The sequence below is a fragment of the Anoplolepis gracilipes genome, chromosome 15 (assembly GCF_047496725.1).
Source record: "Anoplolepis gracilipes chromosome 15, ASM4749672v1, whole genome shotgun sequence".
NCBI lineage: Eukaryota > Metazoa > Arthropoda > Insecta > Hymenoptera > Formicidae > Anoplolepis > Anoplolepis gracilipes.
Genome location: NC_132984.1, coordinates 4499590 through 4521392, shown reverse-complemented (window position 1 = coordinate 4521392; position 21803 = coordinate 4499590). Strand labels below are relative to the sequence as shown.

The 21803-nt window shown below is 33.0% G+C and overlaps 1 protein-coding gene across 1 annotated transcript in view; it reads right to left on the bottom strand.

Annotated features, from left to right (window-relative positions):
- Positions 1-21803, bottom strand: part of Syn1 (Syntrophin-like 1) — a 257348-nt gene that overhangs the window by 15770 nt on the left and 219775 nt on the right. Inside the window, exon 5 of the mRNA XM_072907314.1 lies at positions 12401-12624. Coding sequence (XP_072763415.1) covers positions 12401-12624 — 224 coding nt within the window. The remainder of the gene's footprint in view (positions 1-12400; positions 12625-21803) is intronic.

The following is a 21803-nucleotide window of genomic DNA, read 5'->3' as shown; positions in this document are numbered from 1 at the left end:
AATGGAAGTTGAGAAGAAAAAAGTAGACAGTGAAATTGGGTTAGATTATATTAGGGTAGATTTATTTCGTCTTTCGGGAAATGAATATTTTTAAAATAATAAAAAAGCAGATTATAAATTTATATTTATTTGTATAAGAAAATTATATGCAATAATAGCGCGCAAAATATAGTAAGAATAAATCAATTTTAATTATATGTGCATATATATATATATATATTTACTTAAATAAAAATTAATAGTTATTCAAGATTATACGAATTAAAAAAAATTGTGCTGTGGATTTGAAAATTCAAAAAGAATTTATAGATATAGACTTTAGAAACTATAAATATACAATAGTTTGAAAAAAAAATGGAGAAGTAAATCTGCAATGTAAATCTGTAAATGGAACGCTTTTTGCTTTTGGCAATTGTTACTTTTATTGAAAGAAAAAATCAAAAGTAATAATAATTCGAATTTTACTCTGCATCATTATCTCAATTTTAAAATACGGTTCTAAAACTCAACTTTTCAATTCTTCAATATACATCTAACATTTACATTATCGATATTACTTTCAATTTTCGACAATAATTATTAAATTTGCTAATGTCTTATATTGACATCCCTTTTTACGGGATCGCACTATTCATCTCTTCTAGTAAGACTCACATTTATAAATAATTTATAATCAAATTGTCATTTCACTCAGAAGATCACCATTTTTTTTTTTAGAAATTTTCATGATAAAGAAATATAAATTCATCAAAATTCAAACATTAAAATAAATCAAACATATAATATAGAATAAATTCGCGGAATTTCGATCATAAAAATTACTTTAATAATATACAGTACCGGCCAAAAATATATCACTTTTAGTATTTTTGAGTATAATTTTATTCAAAGTGCATGGATATTTATAATATCATAATATATGTTTTGATAGTAAATACAACTTACCAAATAAAATATTTTTCATAAAATAATATAAAAATTTAATTTTAATAATATAAAAAATTAATTTTATAAGTAAGTAAATTAAATTAAATTTATGCTCAAAAATCCTAAAAGTGATATATTTTTGGCCGGTGCTGTATGTAATACAAATATAATATCAAATAAAATATCAAATAATATAAAAATATGAAAATTAAAAAAAATAATGTTTAATACAATTTTGATAAGAAGAAATTTATTTCAAATTTAATGAAAATATTCCTTAATTTTTTTTACATATTTTTATCATTACATATATGTATATTGAATGCCCTATTTATTCTCTCTCTCTCTCTCTCTCTCTCTCTCTCTCTCTCTCTCTCTCTCTCTCTCTCTCTCTCTTCGCTTTATTAATTCTAATTTTACATCATTATCTCAATTTTAAAATACGGTTCTAAAACTTCAATTCTTCAATATATATAAAATATTAGCGACATTATCGAGATTACTTTCAATTTTCTAAAAAGCTTCAACAATGATTATTAAATTCCTGGATAAATACGTGTCCGTGATTTAATAAGCAATGCAACATCCCAGTTTCCGACCCTCTCGATCAGGAATTCTGTTTACCTGCAATCTCCATAATTGAGCCCGGACGAAACGAAAAACATCGCGCCGACGTCATTCTGCGGCAGCTAATTGAAGAATTAAAAATGAGAATGGGTGTCATTCTTTGTAGCAGCTAATTAGATCTGAATTACTCCAGCGATGGAAAAGGGGAAGGACGCGGGTGGAAGGAAATGAAAAATTATCTAGGTAGTTTAAGAGATGAATGCGCAGCAACTCCTTGCATCGTCAGGTATTCCTTCAGTCTCGACGGGAAACTTTCAGAACTAATTGATTTCCCACCCGAAGACCCGGCTTGCATGTTGAATTACCTCGTAACAATCGGACACTTAGCGGCAAATGGTACCGCCTTGTAAGGTTTCTTTGTAACTAATATATACATTACGTTCGTAATAAGAAATTGTTTAATTTATGAAACCATACAAATTATATTTCCCGTATATATATTAAGCTTTAAAATTGACGTGATTAAAGGAATGCCGTGCATCTCTTACATAAACTATCTAGATAATGTTCAATGTTTGATTTAAAGATGGCCGTGTCACTGGCCTTTTCTCGCGTAATCGTAATATGTGATATCCAGTTTCCGGTGCACCATATGAGCAGCATAGGTGTCATAAATCTGTAGAAAAAAAATGACAGTGGTTTGAAAATTCCTGTTGAGCTGCGCGAGCTCTAATCTGAATTGATGGTCACGAGGCGAACCGTCGCCGATAATAAATAAACGCGTGGAGAAGACAAAAAGTCTTCCCATTATACGCGTGCACCTAATCTGAACGACGAATATTGGAACGGCCAATCTGTGGATGTTTACGTACGAACACTACGAGTGTGTATTATTGGACGGCTCTCTCTCTCTATGTTGGGAAATATGCATTGCCTTCTAGACTACAGCATTCAAATAAGATAAATCTCATAATTAATATTCTCTTGGTTTCATAAGCTTTGAATTTAAAAAATTTTTTTAATGTTTTTTTCTTTTTTAATAAATTAATCTTCGGTTCTTTGTTTCTTAAACAGGCTACTCAAAGTTTGTAAAAAAAATTCTAAAAAATTCCCCAATTTTTTTTTTCGAAATATTTTTATCTTAAATTCCAGGCGAAGAAAATATTTTAAAGATTTTTTTGGTACAATTTTCTAAAATAAATTTTTTTATTTTGTACGCGCTTTACAATGTTTTTCACTTATATTTAAAGAAAACACAGAATTTGTATATATATGTACTGAAAAAAATTGAATAACTTTAGTAAAATAAGCGATTCTCACTTGCATAATTTTCATTTTTTCATCAATAAAAATTACAATCAAAATATATATATATATATTTTGCATATTCAATATTTTGTTAAAACATTAATTATATAAAAGTAGGGATAGATATATATTTATAATGCATTTTAAACACACACATATACAGGGTGTCTTACAATTGGTGAAAAACCTGCTGAGGATAGATTCTTGAAATTATAAATATGTACCTCTATTTTTATATATTCAACGTTTTAACAAAATATTGAATATGCAAAATATATATATTTTGATTGTAATTTTTATTGATAAAAAAATAAAAATGTTTATTTTACAAAAGTTATTGAATTTTTTCAGTACATCTGTTATTAATAAGTAACAGATTTTTTTCTCAACTATAGAACACCCTGTATAATTAACTTGGCTTGCCAATTGTTTACAATATAAGAATAAAATTATCAAAATGAGAATTTTTTTTTTAAATTCCCTGATTTTTCCAGGTATGAAAAAAATTGGTGAGAATTTCGGGTTTTCCATGTTTTCCAGTGAGTAAACACCCTGTTAATGATTAAAAGTTGCATACAATACATAAATATTAGATAATTAAGAAACAATTGCGTTGAAGGAGCTTGTCGATAACACAAACTGTCGAACATATTCTCATCCAAAATGCTCAACAAAAGAGATTAGACAAAGCCGCTCATCGCTTCTTTATATAATACATCGATTATAGGATCCTCGGCAAAAATTTCGAATCGAATCTTGCTGTCCCATATCGATCGCTTACGTGTATTACCCTGTAGACATTTATTTCGTGAGGCTTTTCGGATTTGACGGATTAGAGTTGAGCTTCTTCTAGAAGATATTAATGCAGGTCCAAAGAGGAAAGGCCAAGAAAGGAAAAAAAAGCAGCTAGGATGAGATGAAGGGAAGAGAGGAGGGGCTAAGCGTAAAAATTGCAGATAGATAAGGGTGCTAAGGGCGCCATTCGTCTACCTCGCGGCTGACAGGCACGATAAAGTTTCTTTTACACTGAACTAACACTGGCTTAACGCACTTCCTCCAGGACGAGCAGTCCGGATAAGAATATCGCGGAAAAGCACCCTCAACGAGTCCTAAACGCGACTTATTCTGCCCACTTATAACTTATTAATAATATATTGATATGAATTTATAAAAAAATCCACAAGAAAATAAAACACGAAATAAACAATATATTAATTACACGACTAAGTAATTAATGTAAATATCAAACTGTTCCGTAAGAATGGAATAAAAATTGATTTGTCAGAAAAAGAAAAAAAATTTGAAACTATATAATTTTATATAATGCAATATTTCCAACACTAATTAGAATAAAAGAATATTTTAGAAAAATATATTCTCGTCTCTCTAAAATATATTTTTTCCGAAAAGATTTTGTAAAATTAAAATAAGCTCAAAATTAAGTATATTGTTATAGTTTGCAACTTTTGTTGTGAGGATTAAAATTTGTGTAATTAAATATTAAGCTTATTATTAAATCGTAAAAATATTGTAATTATATGACAGATAAAATTTTAAAGAACGAGGTTGCATTCGAAAAAACAAATTTGCGAATTAAATTTGTCTCTATTTCTTGCATGTAAAAAAAGAGTTATCTTTTATTAAACTGTGTTATATTTTATTGTACGATATATATATTTAACTATTTAATTATTTATTTAATCATTTTTACTACGCACCAATTACTGCGTCCAGGACTTAATTAATCTATTCTAATACAGATTAATGGATATTATTTGAGTCTTTCAAAAATACTTTTTTTTTTCATTTAATCAACCTTACAAAGCGTGATCATCTTAACCATTCGATAATCGCAGAGAGAGAAAGAGAAGGGGAGAGAGAGAGAGAGAGAAAGAGAGAGAGAGAGAGAGAGAGAGAAAATCGGTGAGTACGCGATAGTTGGATAGTTGAAAGGAAGCAACGGCGGAAGGAAGAACGACCTGATTCCCGGTTAATTAATAGCAAGTGATTAATTATCAGGGCTTGGCAACCCTTGTCAAAGAAACCGTCGAGTGGAACACGAGTATCCGCGTGTGATACGCGAATGCAAAGAGAGGTATAGGACGCGCAGAAATAAAAAGGGTGATAGTATGGGATGGAACACACGCCAAAAGACAGATGAGATATCCTAAGAGCTTTGTGTAGCTTTATTATCTTCTTTAACTGGAACAAAAGGCAGACGCAGGGAAAATATAATATAAGATTACGTACTTCTTTATTTCCCTTATCTCTTTCCATCATTAAACAACTCTATTAATCTCTTATTTTTGATGCAATTTTTCTAAAATAAATATATTTAAATTATTATATTTAATAATTATAATTAATAATAATTAATTCAGAATTTTTAAAAAACTGAATGAAAAATGTTCTAAAATGGAATATTTTCAAGGATGTCTACTTTAAGTTTTATAAAAAATGCTCTAAAAATTTCCTGATTTTCCAAACATTTTTGTGCAAAATTTGGAGGAAAAAAATATTTTCAAGATTTTTGTGCAATTTTTTAAAATAAATTTTTTTTATTGTATGCGTTTTATAAAATGTTTTTCATTTATACAAAGGAATAACGCAGGACCTCTTAAGTTTAAGTACTAGATTTATAAATATATTGAAAAAAACTTGAATAAAAAAATAAACATTTTTCACTTGCATAATACTTTCATTTTTATCAATAAAAATTACAATAAAAAAATATGTACTCTATACATTCAATATGTTTTTAAGGCACTAAATATATAAAAATAAAGATAGGTATATATTTATACTTTAAATGTTAATTCACTCGATTTGCCAATTACTTATAGCAAAGTGGAAATTTTTTTTGAAAATTCCGTGAATCTCAATAAAATTCTACGAGAAATTCTTGATTTTTTTTTTTATGAAAAAGAATCATTTTTCCAGGAGGACACTCTATAATAAGTTAGTTTAACGATTTAAAGTCTCTTGAAGAATATAAAGTGTCCTTTAATTGAAATATATATCAACATGCTTAAAAGAAAAAAAAAAGAAGAAAATAAGTCAATCAACTTAATGGAAGGGGTTGAAATGTCCCGAAACGTGAATAAGCTCCCGGTACGATCTCGAAATAAGCCCCGGTGGCGGCTTGCGGTGTGCTTCGTGATCCGAGAAGATTGCACGGTCACGGTCCTTAAGTTTCGTAGGCGTCGTGCCGGGCCGTTAATTACGATCACCCGCTCGGTTAATCACCGGCGTCGGACGCGGCGACAGTTTAAATGGCGGGCGACGGCGCGCGCCGTGTAAGCAAGACCGCGGAGCGAAGTTCTGCGGATGTAAATAATGAAGCGCCACGTTTTCTCGCGGATTAATGGACGTGGCTTTTGAGCAGCCGCGTCCTTGAGAAAATGTGGCTATGGAAATCTTCACGTTGCCTCGCCATTATTCGCGCGACGCCGCCTATTCTCTCGGAAGATTTAAACACGGTGTTTATTAATGTTATATAAAAGGCAAAGTTTAATCAATATTTTCAACAACGTCAATCGAGCGAAGCGATATATCGATTCTTTAAGTTAAATTTTAATTAATGAAAAAAATTCTAATTATATAATACAAAATGAATAAGAATTGTAACTATTAAAAAATATTAATAAACGTCTAATAAAATGATAATTCTTAAAATTAGATTAAGCTAAATTGAATTAAATTAACGTTATTAATATTGAAAATTTTTAATTAATAAATAAAAATTCTAATTAATAAAAGTTAATAAAAATTCTAATAAAATGATTATTTTTTAAGTTAAATTAAATTCTTTAAGCTAGATGTTATTACAATCAAATTGCCAATTATAGAATCATGATCCATAATAATAATATTTTTCTACATACGTATATAATACAGCTTTTTATATTTTCTCCACATGTCACTTTCTAAATCATAAAGTGGAAATACATCTTAGGACATTATAGAGGTTGTTTACTAAAATTAATTATTATTTTCAACCGTTATTTTGGAGCGTATAAATTCCGTGGAATGGAAAGCCATTAGCTGATCCATTAATTATTCTATACGATTAATTATTCTATCGCAACACGGCGACGGTTTAAAGAAGCAAGAGATAATTCCTGGACGACGGCGGACGCGGGAAACGGTTTTGCTCGAGGAATTTCAAGTTAGTCGAGATTTAAAGTGGACTTTAACGTGTAGTTCGCGACACAAATTATCTCGAAGTCAGCTTTAAAACTAAAGCTCCTTTAAATTTTTTGTAAGCCGCTTTCCGCGATGCTGAGTCCCGTAAATGAGATTCACGATTGGAGCAGTAAATTGAAGCGGCGTTTCTCGCAGAAAAGTCCGAGAAATATCCGATTTCGCGAAACACATTTCGAGAAGAGTGGCAAATACTTGACACTGTCTTGGAGAAATAAATTTTTCACTATATTACTCCCGTATCGTGCGCATAATAGTCATTTCAGATCACTAGATAATAATAATAATAAGCGAAAATATATATTAATTTTTAATATGTTTCCCGGGAGATATTATACAATAGCTTAATTTAACCTACAGAATTATCATTTTATTACTTTATTATTTTGATTTTATTAGAATATTAATATTAATAAATAACGTTTAACTCAAGAAACTTAAAGAATTATTATTAGAAGTTTTGTTAATTTTTTTAAGCATTCAAGAAAATTAAAATAGAAATTTTGTTTACATATGTAGAGAGCTTTGCGAAAACCGAATGGATCTTTACGTTTCGAACCCCAGTGCGTGCCAATAATATGTGTAAAGGTCTCGAAACAATTGCAGCTAGAATCAATCTTGGTACAAAAACACGCGGAATCTCTCGACCAACTCGCGTTTATCGCGACGCGAAGTTGAGGCTGAATAAACATCCGCATGCGAGTATAAATAAACAACGTCTAAATAAATCGATCGCACTCAAACGTATATTAATACGACGATGTAGCAGCGATCGCAATCCATTCGAGTGGGCAAATAAATAAATAAAGCGGACAGATAGATACGTAAACGTTCGGAGGGACAGAACGAGAGACATTGAAATCGATTGTACGCTTATATCGAAATGAGGAGAGGACATAAATGGGTCGCGGGACGTCGTCATAAATACGGACAAAAATGCGACGGAAACGACGTCATTCCATAAAGGTAACGTGATATTATGCACTGTGAGCGGCGTTACCGATGGACGCGAGAGAGAGAGAGAGAGAGAGACAATCATTTGTTTAAATAAATAAACAAACAAACGTTTAATTAAATTCATGCTTTTATCGTCTTTGAACGACACAACGCTCCGGTTACCATTGTAATTTAATATTGTAAAAGAGAAAGAAGTGTCCTCAGATTTTCTGTACATCATTGTGTCACATCATTTTATAACGAAATTTTATTCCATTTTTCGATATTTTACAGTCTTTCCAAAATTCTTCTTGAAAATAAGAAACATATATTTTTCCTTCAATAAATCGTGAAAAATAATTAATAAATAATAAATTAAATTGTAAAATTCTTTGAAGTGTAAATCTTTTCCAAGCACTTGCTTTTTTTTTTTTTTTTTTTTTTTTTTTTGCCAGAATTACTTGAACCTCGTGAAAAATTAACATATTCGATGCAAATGAATATTATTGTATCTTTCTAACAAGATCTAATCTGTATTACCGTTCTATTAATTTCAACCTGTTATTGACAAATGCACTGTCGAGTTATTTGTTCACTCGGTTATTTACCAAGCCAGCAATCCGCCATGAAAACCGAAACCAATCGTGATTAGTGCGTGCAGCATGGCCGCAATGATTGCGAAAGGACGTTACGTGGAATTAATAAACGTTCGATCGATGTATTTGTTTAAACACCAGCCCGCTCATCCGTGTAAAATCTCGTTATCTACATCCCGATGGAATTCTTGTGCACATTACACATTAACCGGATGTTTCCGGATATCAATGTGTAAACTTTCGAAAATAGACTTTATGATTGTTTACGGTTTACATTTCCCGAAATAGTTTTCGATCCCTGAATGACAGTTTTCTTCAAGCTTCGGAAAAATATTATATTTTCTTTTTCCTTGTTTAATATACAGACAAATGGGAAAAGTTTATTCCGTAAATTAAAATTGGGAGAAAAAAAGTTTGGAACTTTCCCCCTTTTTGTTTCTCTCGAACAAATTTGACGTAGACGGTCCGACACGATCCATTTCAACGAGTTTGACGTTGAGAAACATTTTCCATCACGCGAGAATATAACGTATAGAAGAGATACCTCGATCGGAAATATCGCCCGAGGTATCGTCATTCGAAAAGGGAATCCTTCTAACTTTGAATACAGAGCGATATATATATATATATATATATATATATATATAGCACATTGCTATCTATGAAATTCCATTTTTTGTATTCAACTTTGGAGAAAAATTCCGTACGACTCGTACGCATTTCCTCGAATAAAGTTGACGACGAGTCTCAATGATCCGGTCATATGATGACCCCGCGCGATGACACACCCACGCGGATCACTCGAATAATCCGGAATAATTAGATGTTGAAAGCCGAAATTTGCGCTCATCTGTACGTAGAACGACGCGCACGTGATTAGCATCGATGCCGACGTCGCGTCGGCGGCGATGATTGCAAAACGAATCGCCAGATGGACGAAACGATTTCGCCAGCCACGCACGTAACGAGCATGTCGCAATGATGACATCACGCGGCCGGACGTGTAATAGTCTTAATTAAAATGGCGGTCTAACGAACATCGCTAACCGTCGTAATCCGAAATGCTTCGTTGATCAGGGTGTCTAATTTTGTTAAAAAAAAATCCCCTCATCTTCCAGGTTATTTTGATCGAATATTCTAGGTAAAGAGAATTTTTAAAGACTCTTGATGCAATTTTTTAAACTAATTATATTTATTATTTTTATTTTAATAATTCTCTGAAAATTCTCTCATCTTCCAGATATTTTTGTTCAAACTTCCAAGTAAGAAAACGTTTTAAAGGTTTTCTTATGTAATTTTCTAAAATAATTATATTTAATAATTGTAATTAATAATAAAATTAAGTCGTTTTGCTGCATGCCTCTTCTAAGATTTATCACTCATATGAAGAAAAAACACAAAACCTCTTTAAAGTTTCAAGCAGTAATTGAAAATTAATTAAGTAACTTTTATAAGCATTTTTCATTGGCGTAAAATTTTCATTTCTTTTATCATTAAAAATTACAACCAAGAATATGCATATTCAATATTTTGTTAAGACATTGTACAGGGTGTCTGAGACCATCTATACATCCTTTCTAAATGAAAGAAAATGATAATGCAATAAAAAGTGTCATGTTCCATATAAAAAAATTCAACTTCCAATCTGCATAACCCATTTCCGGTCAATAGAAGAAGTTAAGAATATCACAATTTGATAGAACGTAGCCGATTTACTTATCAAAATTTTTTATAAAATCTACTTCTTTTCATTTTAAAAGATGCGTACGCAGGTGATCTCAGACATCCTGTATAAACAAATATATATTTATAATATATTTTAAACACACAATTCCCTTGGTTTGCAACTGTTTATACAATATAAGAACAAAAAGGCGAAAGGGAGAATTTTTCTAAAAAAATTCCCCGAGTCCTAATAAAAATCCACATGTTTTCCACGTGTTTTTCAAAGAGGGTGGACACTCTCTGATTGATAACCCGCCGGTCTTGTACACGAGAATCGGAGGCAGCTAGGCTACATTTAAAAGCATGTCCCTTTTGCGCGAATAAATTTTTGGATCTACATGAAAATATCGCGACACCCCCATAGTCGCGCTTCTCTCGGGAGTGGCTCGTCATGCGACATCGGTGAATTTTTCACGCTTAATTTCCCGCGTGCGCGACACACAGGGTGGTTGGTTAGTTGGTTGGCAGTGCCACACACCGGGCAACCACCCGGCGTGAAATCGACGAGACGTACGTGCTGTACAACGTGACGCGGTTGTAACGCTCGTTGGTGGCGGCTCGCTCATACGTGGCCCGTTTCGCTCGCAAGCACGTTTCCGCTCTCTCACGTACCGTAGTCGATACGTTGGATCGTCGTGCGATACGTGAATCGTCGCGTTAATGACCGCGATAGCGGATTGTTACGCCATTTTGATCCATAAGCGGACGAGCACTGACGAGGATCGAGGCTGCTCCGATGCAGCGACTTTTACATGACGGGGATCCTTCAGATATTGCGGAAAGAATATTGGGAATTTTTACAGTGATCTTTCAGATTGCTCGGAGTATTTCAGAACCATCTTCTATTAATAGTAGATTCTTGTCTAATTTTAAAACAATTTTTTTTAACGAAAACATCAAGGTAAAAGATGATAGTTTTGAGACACCTTATATATGGAAATAAGCGCTACTTAAATTGTTATTACAAGATCTTCAATATTAAAATAATGTTATTACGTGATATTTAATATATAATATGTAATATAAAATAATTTAATAAAAAGATTGTAAGCAATTAAAAAAAAGATCCTTTCATTAATTAAACTAATATATATATATATATATAAAGTTCAAATATAATTATTAAAATTACTTTTCTTTAAACTAAAAATTCTTCAGTTAATTTCAGCTACAATTTACTTGATGAAATTTTAATTTAAAAGCTTACAAAGTTACATGACGGAAAAAAATTGGAAATATTATGATCTCTCTCGATATTTCCGTATTAAAAAAAGAAAGTTGACTCCAAATTGAATAAAGAATCCGGTATTGAAAGGATGATAGCTTTGAGACATTTTATATATGTAAATAAAAGCTACCTAGATTACAATATCTTCAATATTAAAATATTGTATTACGTAATATTTAATATATAAAATAATATATAATATATAATATAAAATAATTTCATAAAAAGATTGTAAGCAATTAAAAAAAAGATCCTCTCATTAATTAAACTAATATATATATATATATATATATATATATATATATATATATATATAAAGTTCAAATATAATTATTAAAATTACTTTTCTTTAAACTAAAAATTCTTCAGTTAATTTCAGCTACAATTTACTTGATGAAATTTTAATTTAAAAGCTTACAAAGTTACATGACGGAAAAAAAATTGGAAATATTATGATCTCTCTCGATATTTCCGTATTAAAAAAAGAAAGTTGACTCTAAATTGAATAAAGAATCTGTTATTGAAAGGATGATAGTTTTGAGACATTTTATATATGTAAATAAGAGCTACCTAGATTGTCATTACAATATCTTCAATATTAAAATAATGTATTACGTAATATTTAATATATAAAATAATGTATAAAATAAAAAAATATATAGAATAAATAAGATATAATAATAATATATAATAAATAAAATAAGTTGAAAGCTATTTTCAAAATAATGTATATGCAATGAAAAAGTTTGATTTCAAGTTTAAGTATAAAAGTTTTAAGTATGAAGATAATATCTGAGAGCGCCCGGGACTGTTATATAAAAGAAGAATTTGAAGAACACGAGAGAGAGGAGGACGACCGCGTATTCTTGTTTGAAATTGTAAATATTGTAAGGGGCTTTCTCTCCCTTACCGTGTCGCGATGAGGGGACAGGTAATGCTCGGCGAAGCCCAAGCCTCTGGACTCCAAGGCGCGCACTCGTACAATCGGAGTTCCCGGCCTGAAACTGCGCCGAAGACGCTGCGCCAGCCGCCGGTGCAGCCGCCGGCGAGACCGAATCCACTTCCGGCCCCTCGCGAGGTGCTCGCGCTACTTCCGGCCCCGTCCTCGCTGCTCTCGCTGCTGGCCCGTCCGTTCTGCAAGCACAACACACGCAATAATGAATATTCAATTTCCAATCTTTATGACGAAGTAAGGAAAACTTGTAAATACACCGCAGAGAAAGTTTCTCTTTTCCAAGAAAATATTTACAGGAGCAGAAATTTGAAAATCTAATAATACCGGATCTCTTCGAGAGCTCCCTTTGGAATTTGAAAGATTTAAACGCGACTGCAAAAGCGAAAAAATTAATACATTTTTCATATTAATATATGATGTAATGTATTATATATATATATATATATATATATATAATCACATCGCATTTCTTGCTCCTGAAGAAAAAATTCGGAAAATCGAAATAAAATAAAGGAAGAAGCAAACTGAAAAAGTCAAGAGGTTGTCGATAAAGTAGTCATGATCGATCAGTTGTTCGTTTTATATTTTGACAGCACGATATCAAGCGAAACGTGGCGCTCGGTTATAATTACATTATTGTGCAACGCCTTGACATTTACCTTTTGTGTTTGTGTTGTTTGTAAAAAAGAATTCGACACTTCTTTCGTTTTAGACAACGGCATTAGTGAATTAAAAAGAGGGACAAATTTTATTTGAGAAAATTTTGGAAAGTTAAGTCGCGTTAATAATAAGAAAATAATATAGAAGAGAAACAATGTCGTTTTGCACAAATTACGATAAATAATAATGTTGCAAAAATATTATAATAATCTCAACATTATAAATAAAATATAATTAATAATAAAAATATTATGATTATACATATATTAAATGAAAAATTAAAAATAAAATATAAATGTTAAGTACAATAAAATATACGATAAATAATAAAAATATTATAAATGAAAAGGAAGAAGAGACAAAATTTTTAAATATCTTAATAATAACACAACGTACATCTTTCAACAATTCTTTTTTTCTACTAACAAGCTACTCTACATATTTCCCAAGTTTCATTGAAATCAAAACTTCTCAGTTTGTTCCCTTGTTAGTAGGATCGCAATCCCGTTCAAGTCGCAGAGGAGCAACCTAAGAAGAACACATTAATCTTAAACGACTTCCTGCCCCTTTCTCTTGGCAAAAGAAGGATCAAACTTCGTCTCCTCGGCCTCCCTAAAGCTCCGCGGAAAAGTTGTAGCGTAAGTAGTGGCGTAAGGAGATACATCCCGTGTACAAGGGAAGACCGGAAGTTCTGACGAAGTCGGCTCTCAGCCGACGAACGACGTCAGATCGGAAAGTTTATCCAGCAGATTAAAAAACTCTACGCAGGGCGAGCTAGTTCACAACGTTACATTTTATACGAAAAAGAATAAAAATGTCATTCGCGCCAAGCGCGTTTGTTTCTATCAAATCAGCATCTTAATATACCTACGAGTTACTTGAACAAAAAAAAAAAAAATATATATATATATATATGTCAGACCGTAGCATTTAACTACGTAATACAAGACGTAAGTACTCCTCAAAACGGAGGTTTTATTCCGAGTGAGCTCTCTCTCGAAGATATTAGAATTATATAATAATTATATAATTATATAAAATATATAAATGGGAAATCGACAATGTCTTGATAATTAAAAAAAGAGAGGCAAAGTTTAAGGAATTTAACGGAGAGAAATCATTGCCTGTTCCTTTTTCCTTCGATCCGTTTCAGTGCTCCGTAGACATCCCAATCGTCCGTTGGAGTCTTATCGCCGATTTTCTTCCGTGTCGCGGCAACCGTGAAATCGAGCGAAAAGACCGGAGAAGAGAGAAAGAGAGAAGAGGAAGGGGGAGAGACGTCGCGCAATCTACGAAGAAGGGTACCAATGTGGAATCAGGCAAAAAGAGAGAAATATTAAACGAGAGCGAATGTCTAACGGGAGAGGGAGGGAAAAGTCGATCGACCCCCGTGAAGTCGGAAAAGGGCGCGAACGAGTCGTCGAAAGAAACAGACTTATCAAGGGAGAAGGGGTGCGTTTCGTCCCTTTTCATTCTGTAGAAGCGAACCCCGACAAGATTTCGCATCGTCGACGATTTCGCTGGCGGATCGGATAGATAATACAGAAACGCCCGCGATAAAATTATCGATAAGCAGTCCGGTCTTTTGTCCCGGAATAAAGACCAACATCGAATTAACCCTCACTTCGTACCGTTAATTTAACACCCTCAAACCAGGTGGTCCAACATATGTCAGATGTATTCATAAAAGTGTTTACAAAAAATCTGAAAAAATATATGTCTTCTTTGTTCTTTCTAAATAAATTTGGTTATTTATATAAGCAAACTATTTTACAAATTTATTATTCTAGATTTTATTTATTGTTAGAAGAATAAAAAAAGGCATATAAATTTTTATATATATTTTTACGTACATAAACAAATTATTTTTTAAATTTCTTATTCTATTCTTTAGTTAAAAGAATTAAAAAAGATATAACATTTTTATATATTTTTTTTTTGTATGTAAACAAATTATTTTTTTAATTTATTATTCTATTCTTTAGAAGTATCAAAAAAAGACATATATATTTTTTTATGTATATAAACAAATTATTATTTTAATTTATTATTCTATTCTTTATTTAGAAAAATAAAACAAGCATGTAAATTTTTTATGTATGTAAACAAATTATTTTTTTTAATTTATTATTTTAATCTTTATTTAGAAAGATTAAAAGAGGCATATATATTTTTTTAGGTATATATATATATATATATATATATATAAAATTGTTACAAATTAGGACAAAAATGAGCCACCAGTACTGACAATGAGTAAGAGTTATATATTCTTGGCTCTGTTTAAATATTCCAATCTTTTGATATTCAAACCTCCTGCAATATTCGATTATTGTACGCAGATATCTGTGCGTTTAAAGGAGAATATCGGAATAATTGTGCTTGTTAGCTTTAAACGAAAATGCAAGAGGCGCGCGCGTAAAGTGAAACGAAACGCACAATGAAATTTTTACAGGCAGGCGCCGACAAAGGAAAAGGAAAGCAAAAAGCGTAGAGCTAAACAGGATGCCGTAAACAATACGTATAACGAATAATCGAACTTAACAGGCTTCCCCCGATCCTGGACGCCCGGCGTCTGGCTGCTCTCGTGTCCTAAAAAAGCACGCGATAACCCCCGTGATGTACGAGTTTTTGCGCACCCTCCTCCCCCCCCCCGTGCGTTTTTCACGCGTGCGATATCTCTCCCGGGCGCTTCCCGCCCCCTGTCTCGCCTATCTTCCCGCGTTTCTTCCTTTCACATTTCGGCGAAGCCGAATGAACGCATGGCATCATCCCCTACGGCTCCTATCGCACCCGCCGATCTCCCAAAGTTCGTTCCCTCTTTTGTACTCCGTTTCATTACTCTTTCCTTCTTTTTTAATACACTCCCGAATAACCGTCCTCCTCCCCCCACCTCGGTTTATCGCGACATTGCGTCTTCTTTTTTTCCTTCGCTCCCCGGAACCTCAGGGGTGGGTATCGAACCAGCGCCACCGGGGTACCCTCCCGAGCCATCGTATAATACAAATGTAATCGCGGCGATATTTTCGCGATCCATTAATCCCGCCTGTACATTCATCGGGAAGCCAAGGATTAAAACAAGATTAAACGCAGAATATCTCTATCCGGTTTGCGGCTGAGAGATATAAGAGAGACAGAGAGAGGGAGAGAGAGAGAGAGACAGAGCTCAACGCGAGATGGAGGAGATCTCGCGCGATCGCGTCCTAAATCATCTCGGACTAATTTCGAGTAATCTTTATACCGGCAATAAAATAATAATTCCCCTCCCCCTCCACCCCGCGCCCGGTATAAGCGCGCTGGCGGCGTACAAAGGGAGCGAAGGGAAGGAGGAGGGGGGGGAGGGGAGCGCGCGGCAAATTAATAACGAGAGCCCTAGGTATGTATATATATTTCGCGATGCGGCCTAGGATACCCGCTCTGCGTAGAAAATACTCTGCAAACAGTTTCTTGTTTCGGTTAAGATTACAATGAAATACAGGAAAACCTTAATCAACCTCGTGCTCCGGCTTCGAAGCCGGGAAATCTTCGTCAATGTTTGTCTTAGCGAAAATTCGAGACGGCAGAATTATTTATAATAATCCTTTTGGGGAAAAAGGAAAAGATAGATAGAGAGAGAGAGAGAGAGAGAGAGAAGGGGGGAGGGGGGGGAGGAGAAATCTCGACACAAAAATCCCCGTAATAATACTAAAGTGCAACTACTAACGTCGTAAAGCCGTAAATGCTATTATTGCGAGGCGCATATCGAACATATTAGCCGTATTAAACACGTGAATTAGCGTACACGCCTGCCTGCAATGATGCGCTCTTGCATTATAAAGCGGATCTGAGAGAGCTTCTAACGGTGATATATCACCGTTAGAATTTCAGAGGCGTAACACACGTCGTGGTTTCAACTAATCGGACACGACCGGCGATCGTGTATACGAAAATTCCTAATTGGAAACAAGTTAATCCCTTATCACGCTTATCTAATCCCTTCTAGTTATAATTTAAGCCAAAGTATTACGGTATCGATTTTTCTGCACTTTGCGAAATTAGCTTCCACGTTTTAGGATCTTGGATTCAATTATGTATGAATAATGATATTTAAATAATTATATAAATATATTTAGATTTTAATTATATCCGTATATACATATATTAAGTTGTAAAAGTTATACTATTAAAATTATAAATTATTCCATTGTAGATTTACACATCTATAATAAATGCATAAAAATTTAAATATTTATTATAAAATTATCTCTGTTATAAAAATTCTATTAAAATTTTAACAACCACATATTTTTTATTCAATCACATATTATATTTGTAGATGAAATTAGCTTCTATGTTTTAGGAACTTGGATTCAATTTCAATTATATATAAATATTTTAATTATATAAAAAAATAATTCTATAGATATATTTAAATTTTAATTATATACGCATATATACATATATTAAGTCGTAAAAGTCATATTATTGAAATTATGAATCATTCTATTATAAATGAAATATATCTATTATATATAATAAAATATATAAAAATTTAAATTTACTATAAAATTATTTTTTGTCATAAAAATTGTAATATTTTTTATTCAACCACACATTATATTTGTAAAAACACGCACAAATGTGTTTCTATTCTGATGCGACGATAACTGTGAAAGAGATACGTGGCCTAAAACTCCAAAGTGCGGAAAATAATGGAGTTGTGCGAGCAGGAGACAGACGACAAAACTCAAGCGTGTTCAAACTCAAATTGCGCGCAAACTACAAGCGAGAGAAGTACAGGAATGCACAATTGTCGACGTAGCGTATTCGTAAATGTCGCGATTCTCGAAAATCGGCTTAAAATGGGATGGCCTGCTGCTAGAATGTCGGTAGGTATTTTGCAAACCGCATTTGTGTGTTTACGCAGTGAAAAATCTTAAATTAAAATCTTGCAATCTCAACACTTTCAGATAAATTCATGCTTTTTGCTTCTGGAAACAATTTATTTATAATATAAAATCTCACAAATTCATACTTTTTTCTAAATTAATAATACATAATATTATAAATGTAATATTATGTTAAATTATTAATTCATATATTTAAAAAAATTTTTATAAGTTAATTATATAAATACATGTGTATTAGTAAAAAAAAAAAAAAAAGGAGTTGTTTTATATATAATTCATTGTAAGAAAATTTATTTATTACCGTCGATATAAATTAATTCATTATTATTATCGCTCTTGCTTCTTTTCCTTCTCGTGAGAGATAAATGATATTTATAACCGCTCTTTCCTCTCTCTTTTTTTTAGAAACCGCTGCGAAAGCATACGCTTTTTCGTAAACCAGCGTAACGAATGAAATCAAAATGTAACGAGAGATAAAGCGCTCGCAGTTTTACCTCATCGTGAAGCTGCCAAGAACATCGTGCTATTTCTTTTTTCTTTTTTTTTTTTTACCATGCGTAGTTATAACCATTATCTTGCGACGATGCGATCATCCTGTATATCCGTCGTTACATCCTTACGATGGCGACCCTAATGGAAAGCACATTAGGAAGTATATCTCTCACTTGGTATACGAGAAGGATGAACATCGGGAGAGGAGAGAAGAGAGGAGCCGGTGTGAGCCAGCTCGACGGCGCTTCCGCGCAAGCGAGTGGAAACGTTATGATATCGTTCTTAAAGTCGCCGTCGTGTCCGCGTGTATTTACGGAATAGATACCTTTAAAGAAGAACTTACGGCTGAGAAATAGAAAAATACAATTTCACCGTGTCCGCGTCCGGCGCAAGAAATTATTCTTAGGAGAGTCGCGATATTCGCTTATTATTAAATTGACCTCGTGGCCAATTTACCTCGTTTTTAAATGTGAAATCTCGGTGACACGTAAGAACTTAAATTACGACTTATTCCAAAAAGATTTCAATTTCTTCAAACACTTGTAAGTTCGAGAATGTTTAAGTTAAATTAAATTGAAAATGAGATTAGATCAAAATTGCTGTGTTAAAAACCTTAACGTTAAAATGAGAGATTACCATTTTAAGAAGAATCAAAAGGTAAAATAAAGCTAAATAAAAGTAATAAAAATTAAAATGTTGAGGTTAAAATGATAAATTAGACTTTATGAGAATTAAAAAAATTAAATTAAATTAAATTGAATGTGTAATTTAAAATTAAATAAAAATCATAAAAATTGGAATGTAGAGATTAAAATGATAGATTAGATTTTATAAGAAGAATTGAAAAATTTAATAAAATTAAACAATTAAATAAAAATTATAAATATTGGGATGTACAAATTAAAAAATGATGGAGACTTTGAGAACTGAAAAATAAAATTAAATTAAATATAATTAAAATTAAAAATTAAATAAAAGTAATAAAAATTTAAACTAATAATACGAAAGAGGTATTAATTGATAAATTAGAAATGGGATAATAATAAGTTTTAAGAAAGAGTTGAATTAGAAAACTGTACGCTATCAATTCGCCTTAAGACACGTGGAAGAGAGTAAATTATGGAAGTAGGGTAAGTGCGTGAGCCGATTTCGCGAGCCGAGAAATTAAGCGTCGCGTCGCCGAGAAGGAAATCATTTCTTAATTGACAATCGCATAATAACCGCGGCCAGTGGTTGTTTACGCGAATTTACGCATAATTGCTGAAAACATTAGGACCGGTGGACCGGCGCATGGACCGGCGCCGGCGGGTTGGCTGCACCATCGTCAGGACGTAACCGACAAATTAATTTTCCTTGGCAATTCAATTACCCTTAATTGGGTACGACGGAAATGAGACCGCATTAAAATTGCAAGCATCCAGACGGAGAGCCCGGTTTTCTCCGGAGATTTTACCCCGTTCGCTTCGCCAACTCGAATGACCGACGAAATTTGATTGCCGAGAATGCGTCGTCGACGTGTCTCTCTTTCGTCAATTTTTTTTTTTTCTTCTTTTTTTCAATGCCCGAGGATAATTTTCTCTCTCTCTCTCTCTCTCTCTCTCTCTTCGTTTATACATAATTTCACTCTCGAGTAGGTAGCTCGAAACAAGTTTGTTTCCAAAGGGGATATTTTAATGTTACATCGAGAATATGACGGAGGAGAATATTCATGATTATTTAAACAATATGTACTCTGTGACGTCACTTAAAACTCGGTAGACCTCACGATAGCACATCCATCGTACACAGGAACGCAAAAGTGCCAAATCCCACATCCCCTATCTATCTATACCATCGTATAGATACACTTGCACGGGGATATTGACACACGTACGCACACGCACGCTGCCGCTGGCAAACGAACACGTACACGATCGTCTCTTGATCCGTAGTTCCAGCCACAGTTTGCTTAGCATTGCTGATGCACTATCCACTTCCGCGCAAGTGAGATGGACATTGTAGAAGAGTGGGATATTGAGAGAGAGGGAGAGAGAGAAAGGTCCGAGGGAAGATTATGGATGGAGAACGTCGGTGTCTGTGTTTGAGGACCGATAGTGGCTCGCGTTCTAATTAATAACGAGCCCCTCGATGCAGACCGCGGGTTTTGCACCGTGTATGAAGGAGCTTTCAGGAATCGAATAATCGAAGGGCAAAGAGTCGTTATTCCGTCAGAAAAGAGGCACTTAGGTTGAAAACAGAAAAGATTGCGAACCGAGAATTTCTAATTCATTTGTCGAGGAAAATTGCAAAAATTTCCAAGCTATTTGACGACTCGTTGCTGTAAATAGCTTTCAAGTTTATTAACTTTCGGTGTGTATATTATTTTTAATAGAATTTTATATCAATCATAAGTAGCTTAAATACCAATTAATAAATATATAAAATAATTTAATATATAAAAATAGTTTAATAATAATTTTTAACGAAACATTAAATTTTATCTGTAAATAATATAAAGCATTCCGAAACTGCGGCCATTTTTTTACACATATCAATTCTTAAACGTGCATAAAAATATATTTATTCTTCTTATAAGCAGAAAGAATGTTAACATTTTTACATTGTCAATAATTCTCAAAAATTCTCCTGTAAGATTTATATATTTTTTTATAACGATATAAAATAAAAATGTTTATACAACGATTAAAAATTAATTTGACTGATGTGGTGAATTTTAACCCTCATATTACATCACCTCCGACGCTGATCCAGTGCGTGTGGATGCACACATAAGATGTATTTGAACAGGCGGACGCCTCCCTTACGGCTCTTTCGATCGTGAGAAACACGAGGGAGAGCGGTTGGGGGATGATGGCGCGGGCGGTTGAGAGGGTTAAAATAGCGGTTACCGGCGAGCTTCCCCTGAGAAAGGCACGCCGAATAAATACCGGCGGCCGGATGGAACCGTCCGATTGGTGGGCTTGAACGATCGGAAAAGCCTGGCCGGCTTAAAGTACCCTTACCCTACCTCTCTCTCTACCGACTGATGCTGATTCTGCATTCCTCTCACTAAGTCCTATTCTTCTTGACCCCTGAAACTATTTCCGGTTAGCCGGCGACTTTTGTCGATAAGAAAAAAACAGAGAGAAAGAACGAAAAGGGAAGAGTGGCAGAGAAGGGCACCGACAGGGGTAAGTTTATTGTCGCTCTTTACAATACCATTATCTAGCCTTCAGAGAGAAAAAAAGCCCTCGAATTTTCTATTGTATATATTATTATTATTATTTTAATTATTTTCATATTATTATTATTATATTTTATATTTATATATTATTTTA